At 43.5% G+C, this 20802-nt stretch overlaps 1 protein-coding gene across 1 annotated transcript; it reads left to right on the plus strand.

Moving 5' to 3' along the window:
- The first annotated feature begins 5 nt into the window (after window positions 1–5).
- LOC140351277 (uncharacterized) lies at window positions 6–18206 on the plus strand. The gene is made up of 10 exons (XM_072437056.1): window positions 6–276; window positions 920–1055; window positions 1148–1258; window positions 1338–1470; window positions 15712–15890; window positions 16032–16105; window positions 16199–16361; window positions 16439–16521; window positions 16623–16813; window positions 16932–18206. The coding sequence occupies exons 1-10, from the start codon at window positions 156–158 to the stop codon at window positions 17418–17420; spliced, it is 1680 nt and encodes a 559-aa protein (XP_072293157.1). The 5' UTR covers window positions 6–155; the 3' UTR covers window positions 17421–18206.
- Window positions 18207–20802: the final 2596 nt, after the last annotated feature.

Below are 20802 nucleotides of genomic sequence, written 5' to 3' on the forward strand. Positions count from 1 at the left end.
TGACGTTCTCAGGGCGTGTTCTGGCACAATCTGTTTGGTTTAGCTTCACGATGTAGGATAACCGTTATTCGCGTCTCTTCCTTCAAAACGATGTGGCTTGTTTGACTTCTATTGCACTTCCTGGTCGTGTATATTTGTGTAAAGCATTTGAGACAATGCACCCGATGCCGGTTTGTAGTGTGAGTGGTGGAGATATATTTGACTGTATACAGAGAGGAGATTTAGAGCAGTGCATACACTTCATCCAAAATGACCGATCAATCTTAAAACATAAAGGTAAGATACATACATTTCCTTTTCTTATAAATGTGTTTGCGAATGAGTAAGGATGATTGTTTGAACATTATACGATTTTGCATTCGTATTGTATTGTTAATTGTTTGGATTATTTATTAGGATCCCCATTAGCTGAACCCAAGGGCCAACTGATCTGTTGTGCATTTTTGATTTTGAGACTGAATTGATTGTTATTACATTGTAGTTACTCATCTTGAAGGGTTATTTAGACTACTTTATGTTATGTGGTGATTTTACCTATTTATAGCAGTGGTTTTAAACCTTTTTATTCTACAGTACCTCCTAAACATTCTCTCACAGTACTTCTTAACTCTTGGCAATTAAATATGTTCACTATAGTAGTACATTGTATTTGTTTATTTTTTATTTTTTTATTTATTTTTTAAATAATAATAATTATTATTAAAATAGTTTTAATAGTATTGAAGTCCACAATCCTCTAAAAGATTACCGGTACTAACGTTGTTGTTTTTTTTATCACTACTAAGACCTTTTTGAAAATGTAAAAACTATTCATGTTCTTTTAAAGTCAGAAACCAGTCCTGTATCCCTGGTTAAGAGACACTGTTTTAGAGGATGAATGATGTGTATGAAGTGTATGTAAATTGAATTCTTTCACCAGGTTGGGGTGGTTTCACAGCTCTGCACTATGCTGCTCTACATGGGAGTCGTTCAATGGTGGATTTATTCTTAAGCAATGGAGCAGACCCCAACATAACATGTGATTCTGGACAGACAGCCTTTCAGTTTGCCTGCAGGTAAATTGTCTCTAATTTAAGTATGTTTTGTAGGTAAAGAAATGCAATTGCTAAAGTAATAGTGTGAGACTTGACTATTGTATTTCTTTCAGGCAGGGAAACATTTATATAATATATAAAATGATGCAATATGGTGCTGATATACGTATCATAGACCTGCAAGGGAAGACATCTCTCCATCATGCTGTCACTGGTGGCAACATGTAAGAAATAAATGTGCCAAAAATGGAATACTATATATGACATGCTTATACTTCTCTTCTTACTCCTTGTATTTTTCAGCGTTGCAGTGCACTATCTGTGGGAGACTGGGATGTTCAGATTTTCTGACACAGATATGTACAACGTCACTCCTCTTCACCTGGCTGCATCCACAGGCAACACAGAGGTGGTCCGATATCTGCTTCGAGACCAGGTCGGCTGAGTAAAACAATATGTTATAAGTAGAAAAAGCTTCAGTTGTAGTCATCTGGACTCAGTTTGCAAAAATAGACGTTTCGACTCTCATCCAAGAGTCATTGTCAATAACAGAATTTAGGTCGAGAACTCCGATATTAATACTGTTCTGTGGTAAGACCCGCCCATTGGGAGGAGACTTCCTGAAGTAGAAAGAGTTGTTTGTTTCAACAGAAACTCCCCCCTTGTATCTACCGAGCTAGCCTATTCAGAATCTTAAATCAAATCAAATCAAATCAATTTATTTTTGTAAGGCCCAAAATCACAACAGTTGCCTCTGAGGGCCACAGGGAGAAATGAATCAACAATGTCTGTGGTGGCGATGAAGTCAGACAATGTTTGTGGTGGCGATGAAGTCAGACAATGTCTGTGGTGGCGAGGGACGATGTCCCAGGGTCCTCTGTCCTTAGACTCTCCTTCTCGGCCAGGACAAACTACAAAAAACCTCTTTGGGAAAAAAGCGTAGAAACCTGGAGGAGTTCCAGTGAAGGAGGGATCCGACTCTCACAGACGGACAGACGGACACAAGGAGACTGGAGCTGGACCCACTCTTCAGGCAGAAGAGGGACCGTCTGAGTCGAGCTGGACCCACTCTTCAGGCAGATGAGGGACCGTCTGAGTCGAGCTGGACCCACTCTTCAGGCAGAATAGGGACCGTCTGAGTCGAGCTGGACCCACTCTTCAGGCAGAAGAGGGACCGTCTGAGTCGAGCTGGACCCACTCTTCAGGCAGAAGAGGGACCGTCGGAGGCGAGCTGGACCCACTCTTCAGGCAGATGAGGGACCGTCGGAGGCGAGCTGGACCCACTCTTCAGGCAGATGAGGGACCGTCCACACAGGGCAGGGACCACTTCACCAGGGGAGGGGCATCTGGGTCCACAGGTCCTCAGGAGTGAGAGAAAGAAAAGAAGGCGGTGAACAGTTTGCAAGTGGAATCAAAAAATAAATATTGTTTGATAGCATAAGTAGTCATAAGAAGAAGAGGATAGTGCTCAATCTGTCATACTTCCCCCAGCATAGTTACTCCTAGGGCAGCGTAGCTGAAGCTGTGGGTTTATCTTTCTGTTCCTAACTACTCTGACCATAAGCGATTTCGAAGAGGAACGTTTTAAGCCTGGACTTAAATGAAGAGACTGTGTCAGCATATTTAACATGGGTCGGGAGCTGATTCCATAACACAGGAGCTTGGTAGCTAAACGCTCTACCTCCTACAGTACTTTTAGAGACTCTTGGCACCACCAGAAGGCCAGCATTCTGAGAGCGAAGAGCTCTGTTTGGATGATATGGTTCTATAGCATCTTTGAGGTAGGATGGGGCCATGTCATTTATGGCTTTGTAGGTCAAGAGTAGAATTTTGAATTTGATTCTAGACTCGACGGGGAGCCAGTGAAGAGACTTCAGCACTGGCGTAATGTGCTCTCTTCTTTTTGTTCCTGTTAGTAATCTTGCTGCTGCATTTTGAACCAGTTGAAAGCTTTTTATGGAGCTTTTAGGACACGCTGCAAGCAGGGAGTTACAGTAGTCTAATCTAGTCGTTACAAATGCATGGATAAGTTTTTCGGCATCACTTTTAGGCAGGATTCTTCTGATTTTGGCTATGTTGCGCAAATGGAAATAGGCTGTTTTACAAGCTTGATTTATATGAGCTTTAAATGAGAGCTCCTGGTCAAATAAGACTCCAAGGTTTCTTACAGTAGAACTGGAGGCTACACTGACATTGTCCAGTGTGACTATCTGCTCAGATAGAGCGTCTCGTAGATGCTTAGGGCCAAGCACAATGACCTCGGTTTTTTCAGGGTTAAGAAGCAGGTAGTTTAGTGTCATCCAGGTTTTTATCTCTTTCACACAAGTACTAAGTCTGTCTACTTGATCGCTCTGATCAGGTTTCATTGATAAATACAGCTGAGTGTCATCTGCATAGCAGTGGAAGTTAATGCCATGCTTTCTGATAATGTTGCCTAATGGTAGCATATAAAGAGTAAACAGAATTGGACCGAGTACCGAACCCTGTGGCACACCGTAAATTACTTTAGAGCTTGGTGAGGAGCTCTGGTTTACATTAACAAATTGGAACCTATCAGATAGATAGGATTTAAACCAGCTGAGGGCTGTTCCTCCAACACCTACATCACATTCTAACCTCTGCAGTAGAATGTTGTGGTCGATGGTGTCAAACGCTGCGCTGAGGTCCAACAGAACCAGGATTGAGACCAGTCCATCGTCAGCGGCTAATAACAAATCATTTGTGACTTTAACTAGTGCAGTTTCAGTGCTGTGGTGGGCTCTGAACCCTGACTGGAAAACTTCAAATAAGTTATTGTCCTGCAGGTGGCGACAAAGCTGTTTTACTACAACTTTTTCAAGGATTTTAGAGACGAAGGGAAGATTTGAAATAGGTCTGTAGTTTACCAATAGGTCGGGATCTAGATTAGGCTTTTTCAGAAGAGGTTTAATGACTGCATGTTTGAAGGACTGTGGAACATAGCCACTTTCTACTGAAGTATTTATTATATTCAGAATAGAGTCTATAATTAGGGGGAGAATGTCTTTGAGGAGTCTGCTTGGAATGGGGTCTAGGACACAAGTGGAGCTTTTAGAGGACATAATGGCTGAAGTTATCTCTGCTTGATCAACAGCTGTGAACCTTTCTAGGTTTACAGGTGGATTTATATGGGACGTTAGATTTACAGCTTGGGCTAGTTCAGGGCTAATAGCGGGGGTAATTTCATCTAATTTATCTCTGATTGTTTTTATTTTATTATTAAAAAATAGGAGGAAATCATCAGAGCTAAGTGTAGCTGGGATTGAGGGCTCTACTGCACTGTGACAGTTTGTTAGCCTAGCTACAGTGCTGAAAAGGAATTTAGTGTTACTTTTGTTGACTTCTATTAGATTTGAATAATATCTGGTTTGGGCCTTACGCAGAGCCTGCTTATAGGACAGCAGGCAACTTTTCCATGCTTTTAGGGATTCTTCGGTGTGAGAGCGACGAAATAATCCCTCTAACTTTCTAACTTTTTGTTTATGTGAACGCAGTTCTTGGTTGTACCATGGGGAGGCGCGCTTTGGCCTAATGACCTTCTGTTTTAACGGCGCGACAACGTCAAGAGCAGACTTCAGAGAATTCATGGTCAAGTCGACACATTGATCACTTAAACTGGGACTAAAACTGTTCTCAGCAGGATCACATGACATGTCACTGAATATTGGCTCTATTATTTCTTTGAATTTTGAGATAGATTTTTCAGATATTGTCCTTTTCATTATAACTTTATTTTGTGGGACTGGATGATCTTTAAGAATAAACTGAAAGGTAATTAGGAAATGATCTGACAATATAGGGTTTTGAGGGAGGACAATGAGGTCACTAATCTCTGTTCCATACGTTAGGACAAGATCCAGAGTGTTCTTGTGAGTGTGAGTCGGTTTATTTACATTCTGAGTGAAACCAATGCTGTCTAACAAGGCGCTGAAGGCATTACTGAGAGCGTCATCACTCATGTTCACGTGGATATTAAAGTCTCCAACTATAACTATTTTATCCCAGGCTAACACTAAGTTTGATATAAAGTCAGAAAACTCTGTTAAAAACTCTGAATAGGGACCAGGAGGTCGGTAGATAACTATGAACAAAACTCCTTTTTGGTTTTTCATATTTGGACATGTGATTGACAGCATAAGGCTTTCAAATGAGTGAAATGCATTGTTAGTTTTAGGGCTCATGAGTAGGCTTGAGTGGGAGATCACTGCCACACCACCACCTCGGCCTGTGCTCCTGGCAGTCTGAAAGTTAACATGGCTGGGTGGGGTGGACTCATTTAGTCTGACGTAGTCGTCTTGTTGAAGCCACGTTTCAGTTAGAGCTAGAAGATCTATGTTATAGTCACTAATTAATTCATTAACTAAGAGCGATTTGGAGGAAATTGCTCTAATGTTTAGCAGTCCACATTTTACGTGTTTATTCATTTGTGTATTTGTGTCATTTGTGATTGTTATTTTCCTTAAGTTATTTGGTCTGACGCCTGAAATATTTTTTCTGAGATGTGACTTTTTGGCATTATTTGTACGAGGGACACGAGGGACACGAGGGACACACACAGTCTCTATCTGTCTTGAATCTGAACACTTCACATGTAACAGAACGGGCGAGAGTTCAGCGACAGAGGAGCGTCTTGAACTGCTGCTCTGCGCCCGGGGCTCATCCCTAGATGGTCACTTAACACTACTAAGACTATCGGTCAAATTCCGAACTAATAGGGATGTACCCTCCGAAGTCGGATGGATGCCATCCCTGCGTATGAGCCCGGGCTTTCCCCAAAACGCACTCCAGTTATCAATAAAGACAACGTTGTTTTGAGGGCACCATCTGGATAACCAGTTGTTGAATGCTGAGAGACGGCTGTACAATTCAGCATTGATCCGATTGGGCAGGGGACCAGAAAATATTACAGTGTCCGACATCGACTTCGCTAGGTCACACACCGCGGCTACTTGAACTTTGAGCACCTCTGATTGTCTCCGACGGGCGTCGTTACCGCCTGCGTGAACCACGACTCGCCGGAAACGGGTCCTACTCCGCTTTAAGATCCTAAGGTTTCCTTCGATGTCACCCATTCTGGCCCCCGGGTAACACCTAACGCTAGCAGCTGGCAGCTTCACGTCTCTAACAATAGAACTCCCGATTACAAGAGTTTCTCTCGTGTGTTCAGCAGGCGTGTGATCGCTGAGGGGAGAAAACCTATTATAGACGTGAAGCTCACGGCGCTCTGAGGTTCGGCGTTTAGCGCCTTGTCCCCTCCGAACTGTCACAAAATGGTCCCTATTCTGTTCCTGGTCTAGTCCCGGCTGCACGGGAGACGCTGAGGGGCTGAGCTCGGCCTTACTGCTACTGCTAATGCTAATGCTACGCCCTGCAGCGCGGTCCGGTAGCCCTCGCGCTAAAACCGAACTATAACTGGACTTAAGCTCCTCTAAACAGCGGATCCGCGCTTCTAACTCCGTAACCCTGGCCTCCAAAACTACCACTACACTGCACTTCACGCACCTATCATCAGAGAAGGAGCCAGGGTTCTGACTCGACATATGACAGCTCAAACAGGTAAAGGTAGATCCAGCCATGACGCTAGCGGCTAGGCTACGCTAGGCTAGTTCAGGCTGGAGCTAGAAAGTGAGGAGGGCTTTTTAATCCACGAAATACTGAAAAGCGAGCGGCTTGAGGCTCCGGATTGTTTGCGGAGAAATCAAACGTTCACCTTCGTGTATATGATGCGTAAATAGTGTGTATAATTCGTGGATTAATCGGTAAAAGGCTCTAAGAACGAACAGCTCTGAAAACGCGACACACTCACCGGAAATGACGTCACCGGATAGTTAATGGGCTATTAGAAACCTCTTTGTCTTTGTGAGACCCTGGCTCAACCACCCTGAGTACCTGATTAGCATCTGAATGTCCTCTACCTTTCCAGGGGTTCAGTAACCCATTATAAATAACAGGAAGATTAAACCTTAGCCCTCCATTTCTGTTTAAAGAAGGTCTTTCTTTTTTAACAAAAATAGCTTCCTTAACTCCTCTTTCAAACCATCTTTTCTCCCTGCTTAAAACCTTCACATCACCGTCTTCAAACGAGTGATTAGAGGCTTCAAGATGGAGATGCACGGCACTCTGTGGTCCTGAACTAGTATTTCTTCTGTGCTGATAAAGCCTCTTGTGTAGAGGCTGTTTTGTCTCACCTATGTAACGTTCTTTACAACTTTCTTCACTGCATTGGATCGAATAAACTACATTGCTCTGTTTTTGAGTCGGCAACTTGTCCTTTGGGTGAACCAGTTTTTGTCTTAAAGTGTTTCCTGGTTTAAAATAAACAGGGACTTCGTGTTGTCTAAAAATTCTCTGCAGTTTTTCCGAGAGGCCACACATAAGGGATAGAGACACCCTTCCTTCTCTGTTCAGTTTCCCTTTTCTCCTGCTTCTTGGTTCTCTTCACTCTGTTGAGAGCCCAAGCGGGGTAACCACAGGCTGAGAGGGCATTACAGACATGTTTTTCCTCTTTCTTCTTGCCCTCTGAGCTGGTGGGCACACCTTGAGCTCTGTGTTGTAAGTGGGTGGTTGGAACCAAAGAGCAGATACTGGTCCGTGTGTGTAGGTTTCCTATATACTTCTATTTGGAGTTTCCCGTCCTCTCCTCTGATCGTGGAACAATCAAGAAAGGCCAAGCGATTCTCCTTAGCGTCTTCTCTTGTAAACCTGATATGTGGGTCCACAGCATTGATGTGATCAGAGAAGGTTTCCAGCTCTTGTTTCTTGATTGTTACAAAAGTATCATCGACATAGCGGAGCCACAGTTTTGGGGCTATGCCTGAGAATGAGGACAGTGCCTTCTTCTCAAAGTGCTCCATGTACAGGTTGGCCACTATGGGAGAGACGGGCGAGCCCATGGCACAGCCATGAATCTGTCTGTAAAATTGTCCCCGGAATTGAAAGTAAGTGGTGTTCAGACAGATGTCCAACAGTTTACATATGTGTTCAGGTGTCAGTTTGGTCCTTTCCTGTAGGGTGGTGTCTTCCTGCAGTCTGATCCTCACTGCTGCTACTGCCTCAGAGGTCGGGATGCAGGTGAACAGGGACACCACATCATATGAAACCATGAGGTCATCTGGGTCCAGTTGGAGATGTTTCACTTTATCCACAAAGTTGTGCGTGTTTTCCACATGATGTACCGAATTCCCCACAAGCGGAGCCAATATAGTTGTTAAATGCTTGGCCACATTGTAAGTGATGGAATCTGTGCTGCACACTATGGGTCTGAGTGGAACCTCCTTTTTGTGTATTTTTGGAAGGCCATAAATGCAAGGCATGGCTTCACCAGGATACAGTCTGTAATACAGAGGCCGGTCTATCACTTCCTCTTTTTCCAGCCTTTGTAAACAGTCTATCACTTTCTTCTTGTAGCCACTGGTCGGATCTCTTTTCAAGCGCTCGTATGTGGTCGTGTCCTCGAGGAGGGTGTGGACTTTGGCTTCGTAATCAGCTGCGTTGAGAATCACAGTGCAACGTCCCTTGTCTGCTGGGAGGATGTTGATGCTATGATCTTTTTCCAGTGCTGAAAGTGCTTTTCTCTCTTCAGATGTGATATTTGAAGGAGGTGGTTTGGCACTCTTCAGGGTCGCTGTGACACGTAGCCTCAGGTCTGCAGCCTCCGATTCAGTCATTTTGTTGTTTCTAATTGCCGTTTCAGTGGCTGTGATGTAGTCCTCTGTAGGGATGTGTTTAGAGGTGACAGAAAAGTTGAGACCTTTAGAAAGTACCTCCTTTTCTGCCTGTGTCAGAACACGATCTGATAGGTTCTTAATCCAATTGTTTTTGCTGGTCTCTAATTTGTCTGTCTCAGTCCTAATGTCTAGCTCGACCTCACCTGCATTCTTTTTGTTCAAAAGAATGTTGAACTTCTTGATTTGGCGTTCTTTGCTCTTCCTGTGCTGTGCTTCTTGTGCTGTCTGTGTAAACTCCAGCACTCTTTTGAAAGCTTCTTCAGGGAGTATGCTGGTTAATTTCTCCTGTAAAGTTCCTGTTCTGCCTTTCAATTTATCAATTCTGACGTTGTTTTCCTGGATCCTTTCACTGAGCATCTGCATAAGGCTCCTTCTCCAAATCTTCTCTGCTCTGTGTCCTCTGACCGGTGATTTGATCTGCAGGCTCTTCGGGATCATGTTGTTCTGTCTGCATCTAAGATTGAACCTCAAGTGGTTCCTGTTGTCTGCTAGTTTCCTGGCTACAGATTCGAGTTCCCGAACTAAATCCAAGGTTTTAGGCCCAAAATTCTTGGAAATATGTCGGTGTAATCCCTCATTCGTCCAGGCGTGTTCCATAGTAGAAAAAGCTTCAGTTGTAGTCATCTGGACTCTGTTTGCAAAAATAGACGTTTCGACTCTCATCCAAGAGTCATTGTCAATAACAGAATTTAGGTCGAGAACTCCGATATTAATACTGTTCTGTGGTAAGACCCGCCCATTTGGAGGAGACTTCCTGAAGTAGAAAGAGTTGTTTGTTTCAACAGAAACTCCCCCCTTGTATCTACCGAGCTAGCCTATTCAGAATCTTAATGGGCTATTAGAAACCTCTTTGTCTTTGTGAGACCCTGGCTCAACCACCCTGAGTACCTGATTAGCATCTGAATGTCCTCTACCTTTCCAGGGGTTCAGTAACCCATTATAAATAACAGGAAGATTAAACCTTAGCCCTCCATTTCTGTTTAAAGAAGGTCTTTCTTTTTTAACAAAAATAGCTTCCTTAACTCCTCTTTCAAACCATCTTTTCTCCCTGCTTAAAACCTTCACATCACCGTCTTCAAACGAGTGATTAGAGGCTTCAAGATGGAGATGCACGGCACTCTGTGGTCCTGAACTAGTATTTCTTCTGTGCTGATAAAGCCTCTTGTGTAGAGGCTGTTTTGTCTCACCTATGTAACGTTCTTTACAACTTTCTTCACTGCATTGGATCGAATAAACTACATTGCTCTGTTTTTGAGTCGGCAACTTGTCCTTTGGGTGAACCAGTTTTTGTCTTAAAGTGTTTCCTGGTTTAAAATAAACAGGGACTTTGTGTTGTCTAAAAATTCTCTGCAGTTTTTCCGAGAGGCCAGACACATAAGGGATAGAGACACCCTTCCTTCTCTGTTCAGTTTCCCTTTTCTCCTGCTTCTTGGTTCTCTTCACTCTGTTGAGAGCCCAAGCGGGGTAACCACAGGCTGAGAGGGCATTACGGACATGTTTTTCCTCTTTCTTCTTGCCCTCTGAGCTGGTGGGCACACCTTGAGCTCTGTGTTGTAAGGTTCTGATCACCCCCAGCTTGTGCTGTAGTGGGTGGTTGGAACCAAAGAGCAGATACTGGTCCGTGTGTGTAGGTTTCCTATATACTTCTATTTGGAGTTTCCCGTCCTCTCCTCTGATCGTGGAACAATCAAGAAAGGCCAAGCGATTCTCCTTAGCGTCTTCTCTTGTAAACCTGATATGTGGGTCCACAGCATTGATGTGATCAGAGAAGGTTTCCAGCTCTTGTTTCTTGATTGTTACAAAAGTATCATCGACATAGCGGAGCCACAGTTTTGGGGCTATGCCTGAGAATGAGGACAGTGCCTTCTTCTCAAAGTGCTCCATGTACAGGTTGGCCACTATGGGAGAGACGGGCGAGCCCATGGCACAGCCATGAATCTGTCTGTAAAATTGTCCCCGGAATTGAAAGTAAGTGGTGTTCAGACAGATGTCCAACAGTTTACATATGTGTTCAGGTGTCAGTTTGGTCCTTTCCTGTAGGGTGGAGTCTTCCTGCAGTCTGATCCTCACTGCTGCTACTGCCTCAGAGGTCGGGATGCAGGTGAACAGGGACACCACATCATATGAAACCATGAGGTCATCTGGGTCCAGTTGGAGATGTTTCACTTTATCCACAAAGTTGTGCGTGTTTTCCACATGATGTACCGAATTCCCCACAAGCGGAGCCAATATAGTTGTTAAATGCTTGGCCACATTGTAAGTGATGGAATCTGTGCTGCACACTATGGGTCTGAGTGGAACCTCCTTTTTGTGTATTTTTGGAAGGCCATAAATGCAAGGCATGGCTTCACCAGGATACAGTCTGTAATACAGAGGCCGGTCTATCACTTCCTCTTTTTCCAGCCTTTGTAAGCAGTCTATCACTTTCTTCTTGTAGCCACTGGTCGGATCTCTTTTCAAGCGCTCGTATGTGGTCGTGTCCTCGAGGAGGGTGTGGACTTTGGCTTCGTAATCAGCTGCGTTGAGAATCACAGTGCAACGTCCCTTGTCTGCTGGGAGGATGTTGATGCTATGATCTTTTTCCAGTGCTGAAAGTGCTTTTCTCTCTTCAGATGTGATATTTGAAGGAGGTGGTTTGGCACTCTTCAGGGTCGCTGTGACACGTAGCCTCAGGTCTGCAGCCTCCGATTCAGTCATTTTGTTGTTTCTAATTGCCGTTTCAGTGGCTGTGATGTAGTCCTCTGTAGGGATGTGTTTAGAGGTGACAGAAAAGTTGAGACCTTTAGAAAGTACCTCCTTTTCTGCCTGTGTCAGAACACGATCTGATAGGTTCTTAATCCAATTGTTTTTGCTGGTCTCTAATTTGTCTGTCTCAGTCCTAATGTCTAGCTCGACCTCACCTGCATTCTTTTTGTTCAAAAGAATGTTGAACTTCTTGATTTGGCGTTCTTTGCTCTTCCTGTGCTGTGCTTCTTGTGCTGTCTGTGTAAACTCCAGCACTCTTTTGAAAGCTTCTTCAGGGAGTATGCTGGTTAATTTCTCCTGTAAAGTTCCTGTTCTGCCTTTCAATTTATCAATTCTGACGTTGTTTTCCTGGATCCTTTCACTGAGCATCTGCATAAGGCTCCTTCTCCAAATCTTCTCTGCTCTGTGTCCTCTGACCGGTGATTTGATCTGCAGGCTCTTCGGGATCATGTTGTTCTCTCTGCATCTAAGATTGAACCTCAAGTGGTTCCTGTTGTCTGCTAGTTTCCTGGCTACAGATTCGAGTTCCCGAACTAAATCCAAGGTTTTAGGCCCAAAATTCTTGGAAATATGTCGGTGTAATCCCTCATTCGTCCAGGCGTGTTCCATAGTAGAAAAAGCTTCAGTTGTAGTCATCTGGACTCTGTTTGCAAAAATAGACGTTTCGACTCTCATCCAAGAGTCATTGTCAATAACAGAATTTAGGTCGAGAACTCCGATATTAATACTGTTCTGTGGTAAGACCCGCCCATTGGGAGGAGACTTCCTGAAGTAGAAAGAGTTGTTTGTTTCAACAGAAACTCCCCCCTTGTATCTACCGAGCTAGCCTATTCAGAATCTTAATGGGCTATTAGAAACCTCTTTGTCTTTGTGAGACCCTGGCTCAACCACCCTGAGTACCTGATTAGCATCTGAATGTCCTCTACCTTTCCAGGGGTTCAGTAACCCATTATAAATAACAGGAAGATTAAACCTTAGCCCTCCATTTCTGTTTAAAGAAGGTCTTTCTTTTTTAACAAAAATAGCTTCCTTGACTCCTCTTTCAAACCATCTTTTCTCCCTGCTTAAAACCTTCACATCACCGTCTTCAAACGAGTGATTAGAGGCTTCAAGGTGGAGATGCACGGCGCTCTGTGGTCCTGAACTAGTATTTCTTCTGTGCTGATAAAGCCTCTTGTGTAGAGGCTGTTTTGTCTCACCTATGTAACGTTCTTTACAACTTTCTTCACTGCATTGGATCGAATAAACTACATTGCTCTGTTTTTGAGTCGGCAACTTGTCCTTAGGGTGAACCAGTTTTTGTCTTAAAGTGTTTCCTGGTTTAAAATAAACAGGGACTTCGTGTTGTCTAAAAATTCTCTTTTCCGAGAGGCCAGACACATAAGGGATAGAGACACCCTTCCTTCTCTGTTCAGTTTCCCTTTTCTCCTGCTTCTTGGTTCTCTTCACTCTGTTGAGAGCCCAAGCGGGGTAACCACAGGCTGAGAGGGCATTACGGACATGTTTTTCCTCTTTCTTCTTGCCCTCTGAGCTGGTGGGCACACCTTGAGCTCTGTGTTGTAAGGTTCTGATCACCCCCAGCTTGTGCTGTAGTGGGTGGTTGGAACCAAAGAGCAGATACTGGTCCGTGTGTGTAGGTTTCCTATATACTTCTATTTGGAGTTTCCCGTCCTCTCCTCTGATCGTGGAACAATCAAGAAAGGCCAAGCGATTCTCCTTAGCGTCTTCTCTTGTAAACCTGATATGTGGGTCCACAGCATTGATGTGATCAGAGAAGGTTTCCAGCTCTTGTTTCTTGATTGTTACAAAAGTATCATCGACATAGCGGATTAAGAACCTATCAGATCGTGTTCTGACACAGGCAGAAAAGGAGGTACTTTCTAAAGGTCTCAACTTTTCTGTCACCTCTAAACACATCCCTACAGAGGACTACATCACAGCCACTGAAACGGCAATTAGAAACAACAAAATGACTGAATCGGAGGCTGCAGACCTGAGGCTACGTGTCACAGCGACCCTGAAGAGTGCCAAACCACCTCCTTCAAATATCACATCTGAAGAGAGAAAAGCACTTTCAGCACTGGAAAAAGATCATAGCATCAACATCCTCCCAGCAGACAAGGGACGTTGCACTGTGATTCTCAACGCAGCTGATTACGAAGCCAAAGTCCACACCCTCCTCGAGGACACGACCACATACAAGCGCTTGAAAAGAGATCCGACCAGTGGCTACAAGAAGAAAGTGATAGACTGTTTACAAAGGCTGGAAAAAGAGGAAGTGATAGACCGGCCTCTGTATTACAGACTGTATCCTGGTGAAGCCATGCCTTGCATTTATGGCCTTCCAAAAATACACAAAAAGGAGGTTCCACTCAGACCCATAGTGTGCAGCACAGATTCCATCACTTACAATGTGGCCAAGCATTTAACAACTATATTGGCTCCGCTTGTGGGGAATTCGGAACATCATGTGGAAAACACGCACAACTTTGTGGATAAAGTGAAACATCTCCAACTGGACCCAGATGACCTCATGGTTTCATATGATGTGGTGTCCCTGTTCACCTGCATCCCGACCTCTGAGGCAGTAGCAGCAGTGAGGATCAGACTGCAGGAAGACACCACCCTACAGGAAAGGACCAAACTGACACCTGAACACATATGTAAACTGTTGGACATCTGTCTGAACACCACTTACTTTCAATTCCGGGGACAATTTTACAGACAGATTCATGGCTGTGCCATGGGCTCGCCCGTCTCTCCCATAGTGGCCAACCTGTACATGGAGCACTTTGAGAAGAAGGCACTGTCCTCATTCTCAGGCATAGCCCCAAAACTGTGGCTCCGCTATGTCGATGATACTTTTGTAACAATCAAGAAACAAGAGCTGGAAACCTTCTCTGATCACATCAATGCTGTGGACCCACATATCAGGTTTACAAGAGAAGACGCTAAGGAGAATCGCTTGGCCTTTCTTGATTGTTCCACGATCAGAGGAGAGGACGGGAAACTCCAAATAGAAGTATATAGGAAACCTACACACACGGACCAGTATCTGCTCTTTGGTTCCAACCACCCACTACAGCACAAGCTGGGTGTGATCAGAACCTTACAACACAGAGCTCAAGGTGTGCCCACCAGCTCAGAGGGCAAGAAGAAAGAGGAAAAACATGTCCGCAATGCCCTCTCAGCCTGTGGTTACCCCGCTTGGGCTCTCAACAGAGTGAAGAGAACCAAGAAGCAGGAGAAAAGGGAAACTGAACAGAGAAGGAAGGGTGTCTCTATCCCTTATGTGTCTGGCCTCTCGGAAAAACTGCAGAGAATTTTTAGACAACACGAAGTCCCTGTTTATTTTAAACCAGGAAACACTTTAAGACAAAAACTGGTTCACCCAAAGGACAAGTTGCCGACTCAAAAACAGAGCAATGTAGTTTATTCGATCCAATGCAGTGAAGAAAGTTGTAAAGAACGTTACATAGGTGAGACAAAACAGCCTCTACACAAGAGGCTTTATCAGCACAGAAGAAATACTAGTTCAGGACCACAGAGCGCCGTGCATCTCCACCTTGAAGCCTCTAATCACTCGTTTGAAGACGGTGATGTGAAGGTTTTAAGCAGGGAGAAAAGATGGTTTGAAAGAGGAGTTAAGGAAGCTATTTTTGTTAAAAAAGAAAGACCTTCTTTAAACAGAAATGGAGGGCTTAGGTTTCATCTTCCTGTTATTTATAATGGGATTCTGAACCCCTGGAAAGGTAAAGGACATTCAGATGCTAATCAGGTACTCAGGGTGGTTGAGCCAGGGTCTCACAAAGACAAAGAGGTTTCTAATAGCCCATTAAGATTCTGAATAGGCTAGCTCGGTAGATACAAGGGGGAGTTTCTTTTGAAACAAACAACTCTTTCTACTTCAGGAAGGCTCCTCCCAATGGGCGGGTCTTACCACAGAACAGTATTAATATCGGAGTTCTCAACCTAAATTCTGTTATTGACAATGACTCTTGGATGAGAGTCGAAACGTCTATTTTTTCAAACTGAGTCCAGATGACTACAACTGAAGCTTTTTCTACTATTAAAAAAATAGACTTAATATGTTATCTTAAGATGTTGTTTTGTTAATTAGTTAGTATGTTAGTCCGTTTTATTGTTCCCAAAACGGTGTGTAATGTTTGCATCAAAACATGTTTCAGAGATGTGCAGTAGAAGCTGTTGACCAGCAGGGAGCGACAGCGCTTCATGTTGCAGCAGAGCGAGGGGGAGTTGAGGTGTGTTGGACTCTGCTGCAGAAAGCAGGATGCAGAATGCTCCACCAGAAGAACCATAGTGGCCTCACACCATTAGATCTCTGCAAACAGGGGAAAACGTTTAGGTAAAGTTGTTTTTCAAAATGATTTTGGTAAATCTCTGCAGGAAAGTCTTCCTCTGGTCAATACAATATTCAGCATGTTGGCAGTTCTCTTGGGATTCTTGTGCTGATTACTACATTGCTATGCTCTGTATTTTTTTCTAGACATCAGCAGCTCACCAAACTACTGAGTCGGTACATTAATGAGCCCTTATACTACAAGCCCAGAGAGTCCCATGGTAGTGTCATGCGCTTGAAACACTGCAATTGTAAGGTTATGTTAACTTTCTGAAATAAAGGTTTATATGTATATGTTTGTGACTTGTTTTCAGTGTTGTATTACTGGACGCTGTTTTTTCCCTTGTTGAGCGGTGCTACCATTCTACTCATAGCTGCCATGTTGGGTGTGTATGGTGGACTTATATGTAGTCTGCTGTTCCCCTGGCTTGCCAGAAGTATATTTACTCAATATCATCGCATGACAACATATCAAAGGTTTGGTATGAAGTTATTATGGGAAATATAAAGTTTAAGTTCTGTATAAAAGTTTACCAATCATGTCTCCTTTCCAGGTTGCCTAATCCGGTCTACTTGGGAACACTCGTAGCTGGTTTGTTCCATTCACTCCTATGCTTCTATGAGAAAATCATGCCAAATATCCTTGTAGAGGTGCTCAGCATGAGAAAAATATGACTTGAATCAAATGAAATATGTTTCTACAGTACTATGAAAAATATTTTCCTTAACTTTGTGAATGTGTTTGGCCAGCTTCTGCATTGGTCCAAGTGTCAATGATCCACTTCTCTATAGTTTTGTGCTTGTTCTGTAAGGTGTTAATCCAGGATCCTGGGCAACTGAAAAGAGAAGAAGCCGATCCCAGGTTTTCTTGTGTTGCTGATTTAGTCGAGAATAACCAAAGTCATCATAGATTCTGCCCATATTGTGAAGTAAGTAATGGGATTGCACCTGAATCTAAATTATACATCAGATTTATAATATGATTTATCATTGGCACACCTATTCTGAATACTGTGCATTAACCAAGACATGTTGATGCTTTTTCAGTTGTTTTTGCCTGACAACACAAAACATTGTAAGCTATGCGACGTCTGCATTAAAGACTATGACCATCATTGCCTTTTCCTGAACCGATGCGTGGGCCAGCGCAACCATCGGCTCTTTCTCCTTTTCATTCTGTCCATGGTGGCAGCCCATGTTCTCTTTGGAGTAACAGCAACAAGTTACTTATTCAGCAAGAAGCCAGTGGGCAGCCACACTCTTTCAGTTTGGCTAACACTGGTCGGAGAGGAGTTTTGGGTAGTGGTCCTGCTGGTGATGAATGCACTGACAGTCTTGTGGGAGATATGGCTATTGATAGAGCAGTTTGAAGCTATTGCAAATGGCACCACTATCTACTTCAAGCAGTGTGAGACAGGGTCCAGACACAGGTCAACCATACAACGCTGGATAACTGTTCTAACTTTTATTCTGGAGGGACGAAAGCAGGTAGGTGGTGGGCCAACGCGAGAGAACAAATCTGCCATAGATATCTAGCCCTGCTATAGTGTTGTGTGATATGGGTCACTTAATGAAGTTTAACTATGCGTTTACAGTTGATTAATTGTGCTCTTGTGATGTACTGCTGTTCCTTATCCAAATATTCTCTAATGTCATTTGTAAGAGCTTACTGTGCTGTTTAATGCCGAAGACATTTAGAAAGAACATACTTTTACGTTGTATCTTTGTGACACCCACTGATCATGACTAAACTGTATTAAAAGTTTAAAGTCATTGCATATGTAGTTCACAAACTGTGAGTCATATATATATTGTTTGTATTTTGTGAGTTTTAATACCTTTTTACATAATTAGACTAATATACCTTAACAAAATGATCAGAATATGGTTATAAGCAATCTCTATTGATTATACATTTTTTATGTTTTTGTTCAGTATTTATAATTATTGTTAATTTTGACTAACACAGAAGACTATTATATTTTCATAACCTGATCCTTGTCATGTGCCAAGAAAAATTCCCTGCTCTATTATTGGTCTTTCCAATTACACATACTCATTTCCTGTGTCGCTCAACACCATATTTCTTGATAATAGATCATACCCCACACTCACTGCAATACCTCTATGATATATTACTTTTGTCACTGATATACCATTGTATTTGTCCTTTGTGTTGTCTACTTAATTATGTGTGGTAAAGATATGCACTTTGCACTTGTATTTTTGATTTTACTGTGAAACCATAAACATATTTATGAATCATACATAAATGTAATTATATAAAATGTCAGCTATTAAAGTTTTATCCTTTTGAATCTTTCTTTCCACCATTGGACGCACATCTCTCCACTCTTAATAGTCAAATAATTTTGGAACAAGAAGTAAACTTGTGGGTGACATTTGAAAAATAAATAGTTTATTTTCTGTCAGCAGTTTTCACTTCTTCATCACACTTCCTGAGTGATTAACATACAGACAATTCGACTGCTTTTTTTTAGAATTACAATACCATTTTACTGGTCTTTTATCCTGATTTGTTTCATTTCAAGAAAAGCTCCAGATTTTTTTCAATGGAAAGAATCACTTATGACTAACTTTAAGATCCTGCCCCAGTCAGCATGTTTAAGGCACACATCACTTGGTGTTGATGTTGGTAAGTATAACTGGAATGTTCTCAGTACTTCCACCAATTAAGGCTAGGACTAAGTAATCAGTATGACTATTGTTTGGCCTCTCGGTGAGCTGGTATGTTTGCCTGCATTTCCTAACTCCAGAAATGAGAGAAGAAAGTAGACTCTGGAGATCCGTCTATGGGTTTACCAATCCAGAGCGATTCAACAAGAGAAAGGAAGGAAGAGTTGGCAGGTAATGTAGAATTTTCTGTTCGCGTTTGCCTGATATATTTTTTGTTTCTGTAAGTGATTGTATACGGTGTGATGTATGGGATAATCCTTGTGGTAAATTCTGTATTTTTCATAGTTTTACACCAGTTTGCATTTTGTGAAGAAAAGTTGAATGACAGAAGTTGAAAATTACAAACAATAGTATGTATGATTATACAAAATTATAAATGATGTGTCATTTATATGCATTTTGGTCTCTGTTTACAGTATGGTTGCTTAGTTATTGAATTGCCTCTACCTTACGTCACATCTAATGCTCATGTCCAACCAGGAAGTGAAATTATAAATATCACAAAAATTGTCAAAACGGGGAAGAATGGGCAATTTCTTTCGTAAGATCCTATAATAATTATTTACTATGTATTAACGAAATGTGTTGTCTAACCTGTCATATGCACTTTAAATACATTTTAAACAGTCAAACTATATAGACCCTACATTATCTGGCAATCTGATCATCAAAATGCATTGATATATTGATAATAAATCACTTATTACTGGCATTGAGTGTACACTGCTTATACTCAAGATTGCTAATCAAATCACCTTAAGCAAACAGCTGGGGGGGAATTTAAAGACAGAGGCAGAGGACACACAGCCAGACGTATTTATAGACAGTGAGAAATTGATACTGAGTGCAGCAGCAGCAGTGGACAGAGAGACACACGGAAGAGGAGAGAGAGAGAGTGGGCAGAGAGACACTGAAGAGAAGAGAGAGAGTGGGCAGAGAGACACTGAAGAGAAGAGAGAGAGTGGGCAGAGGGACACTGAAGAGGAGGGAGAGAGAGTGGGCAGAGAGACACTGAAGAGGAGAGAGAGAGATTGGGCAGAGAGACACTGAAGAGAAGAGAGAGAGTGGGCAGAGAGACACTGAAGAGGAGAGAGAGAGATTGGGCAGAGAGACACTGAAGAGAAGAGAGAGAGTGGGCAGAGAGACACTGAAGAGGAGGGAGAGAGAGTGGGCAGAGAGACACTGAAGAGAAGAGAGAGAGTGGGCAGAGAGACACTGAAGAGGAGGGAGAGAGAGTGGGCAGAGAGACACTGAAGAGAAGAGAGAGAGTGGGCAGAGAGACACTGAAGAGGAGGGGGAGAGAGTGGGCAGAGAGACACTGAAGAGGAGGGAGAGAGAGTGGGCAGAGAGACACTGAAGAGGAGAGAGCGAGTGGGCAGAGAGACACTGAAGAGGAGAGAGAGAGTGGGCAGAGAGACACTGAAGAGGAGGGAGAGAGTGGGCAGAGAGACACTGAAGAGGAGGGAGAGAGAGTGGGCAGAGAGACACTGAAGAGGAGGGGGAGAGAGTGGGCAGAGAGACACTGAAGAGGAGAGAGAGAGTGGGCAGAGAGACACTGAAGAGGAGGGAGAGAGTGGGCAGAGAGACACTGAAGAGGAGAGAGAGAGTGGGCAGAGAGACACTGAAGAGGAGAGAGAGAGTGGGCAGAGAGACACTGAAGAGGAGAGAGAGAGTGGGCAGAGAGACACTGAAGAGGAGGGAGAGAGAGTGGGCAGAGAGACACTGAAGAGGAGGGAGAGAGTGGGCAGAGAGACACTGAAGAGGAGAGAGAGAGTGGGCAGAGAGACACTGAAGAGGAGAGAGAGAGTGGGCAGAGGGACACTGAAGAGGAGGGAGAGAGAGTGGGCAGAGAGACACTGAAGAGGAGAGAGCGAGTGGGCAGAGAGACACTGAAGAGGAGAGAGAGAGTGGGCAGAGAGACACTGAAGAGGAGGGAGAGAGTGGGCAGAGAGACACTGAAGAGGAGAGAGCGAGTGGGCAGAGAGACACTGAAGAGGAGAGAGAGAGTGGGCAGAGAGACACTGAAGAGGAGGGAGAGAGTGGGCAGAGAGACACTGAAGAGGAGAGAGCGAGTGGGCAGAGACACTGAAGAGGAGAGAGAGTGGGCAGGGCTCTGGGCGTGGGAGAACAACAGCACGCTGCCGTGACCAGTGGGGGCAGAAAAGGAGGGAGAGCCAGAAAGAGGCGTGTCAGGGAGGCAAGGAAGGAAGGAGGGGGGGGG

Source organism: Eucyclogobius newberryi, unplaced genomic scaffold (genome assembly GCF_026437365.1).
Source record: "Eucyclogobius newberryi isolate DKJ021-1_F unplaced genomic scaffold, fEucNew1.0.hap1 SCAF_8, whole genome shotgun sequence".
NCBI classification, from domain to species: domain Eukaryota; kingdom Metazoa; phylum Chordata; class Actinopteri; order Gobiiformes; family Gobiidae; genus Eucyclogobius; species Eucyclogobius newberryi.

What these genes read in the sequence shown, in the direction of transcription:
- LOC140351277 (XM_072437056.1), top strand. Translation starts at nt 156, where the DNA reads ATGCACCCGATGCCGGTTTGTAGTGTGAGTGGTGGAGATATATTTGAC. An exon ending in GATATCTGCTTCGAGACCAG is followed by an intron (nt 1,471 to 15,711) that starts GTCGGCTGAGTA and finishes AACATGTTTCAG; the next exon opens with AGATGTGCAGTAGAAGCTGT. An exon ending in CTATGAGAAAATCATGCCAA is followed by an intron (nt 16,522 to 16,622) that starts ATATCCTTGTAG and finishes AACTTTGTGAAT; the next exon opens with GTGTTTGGCCAGCTTCTGCA.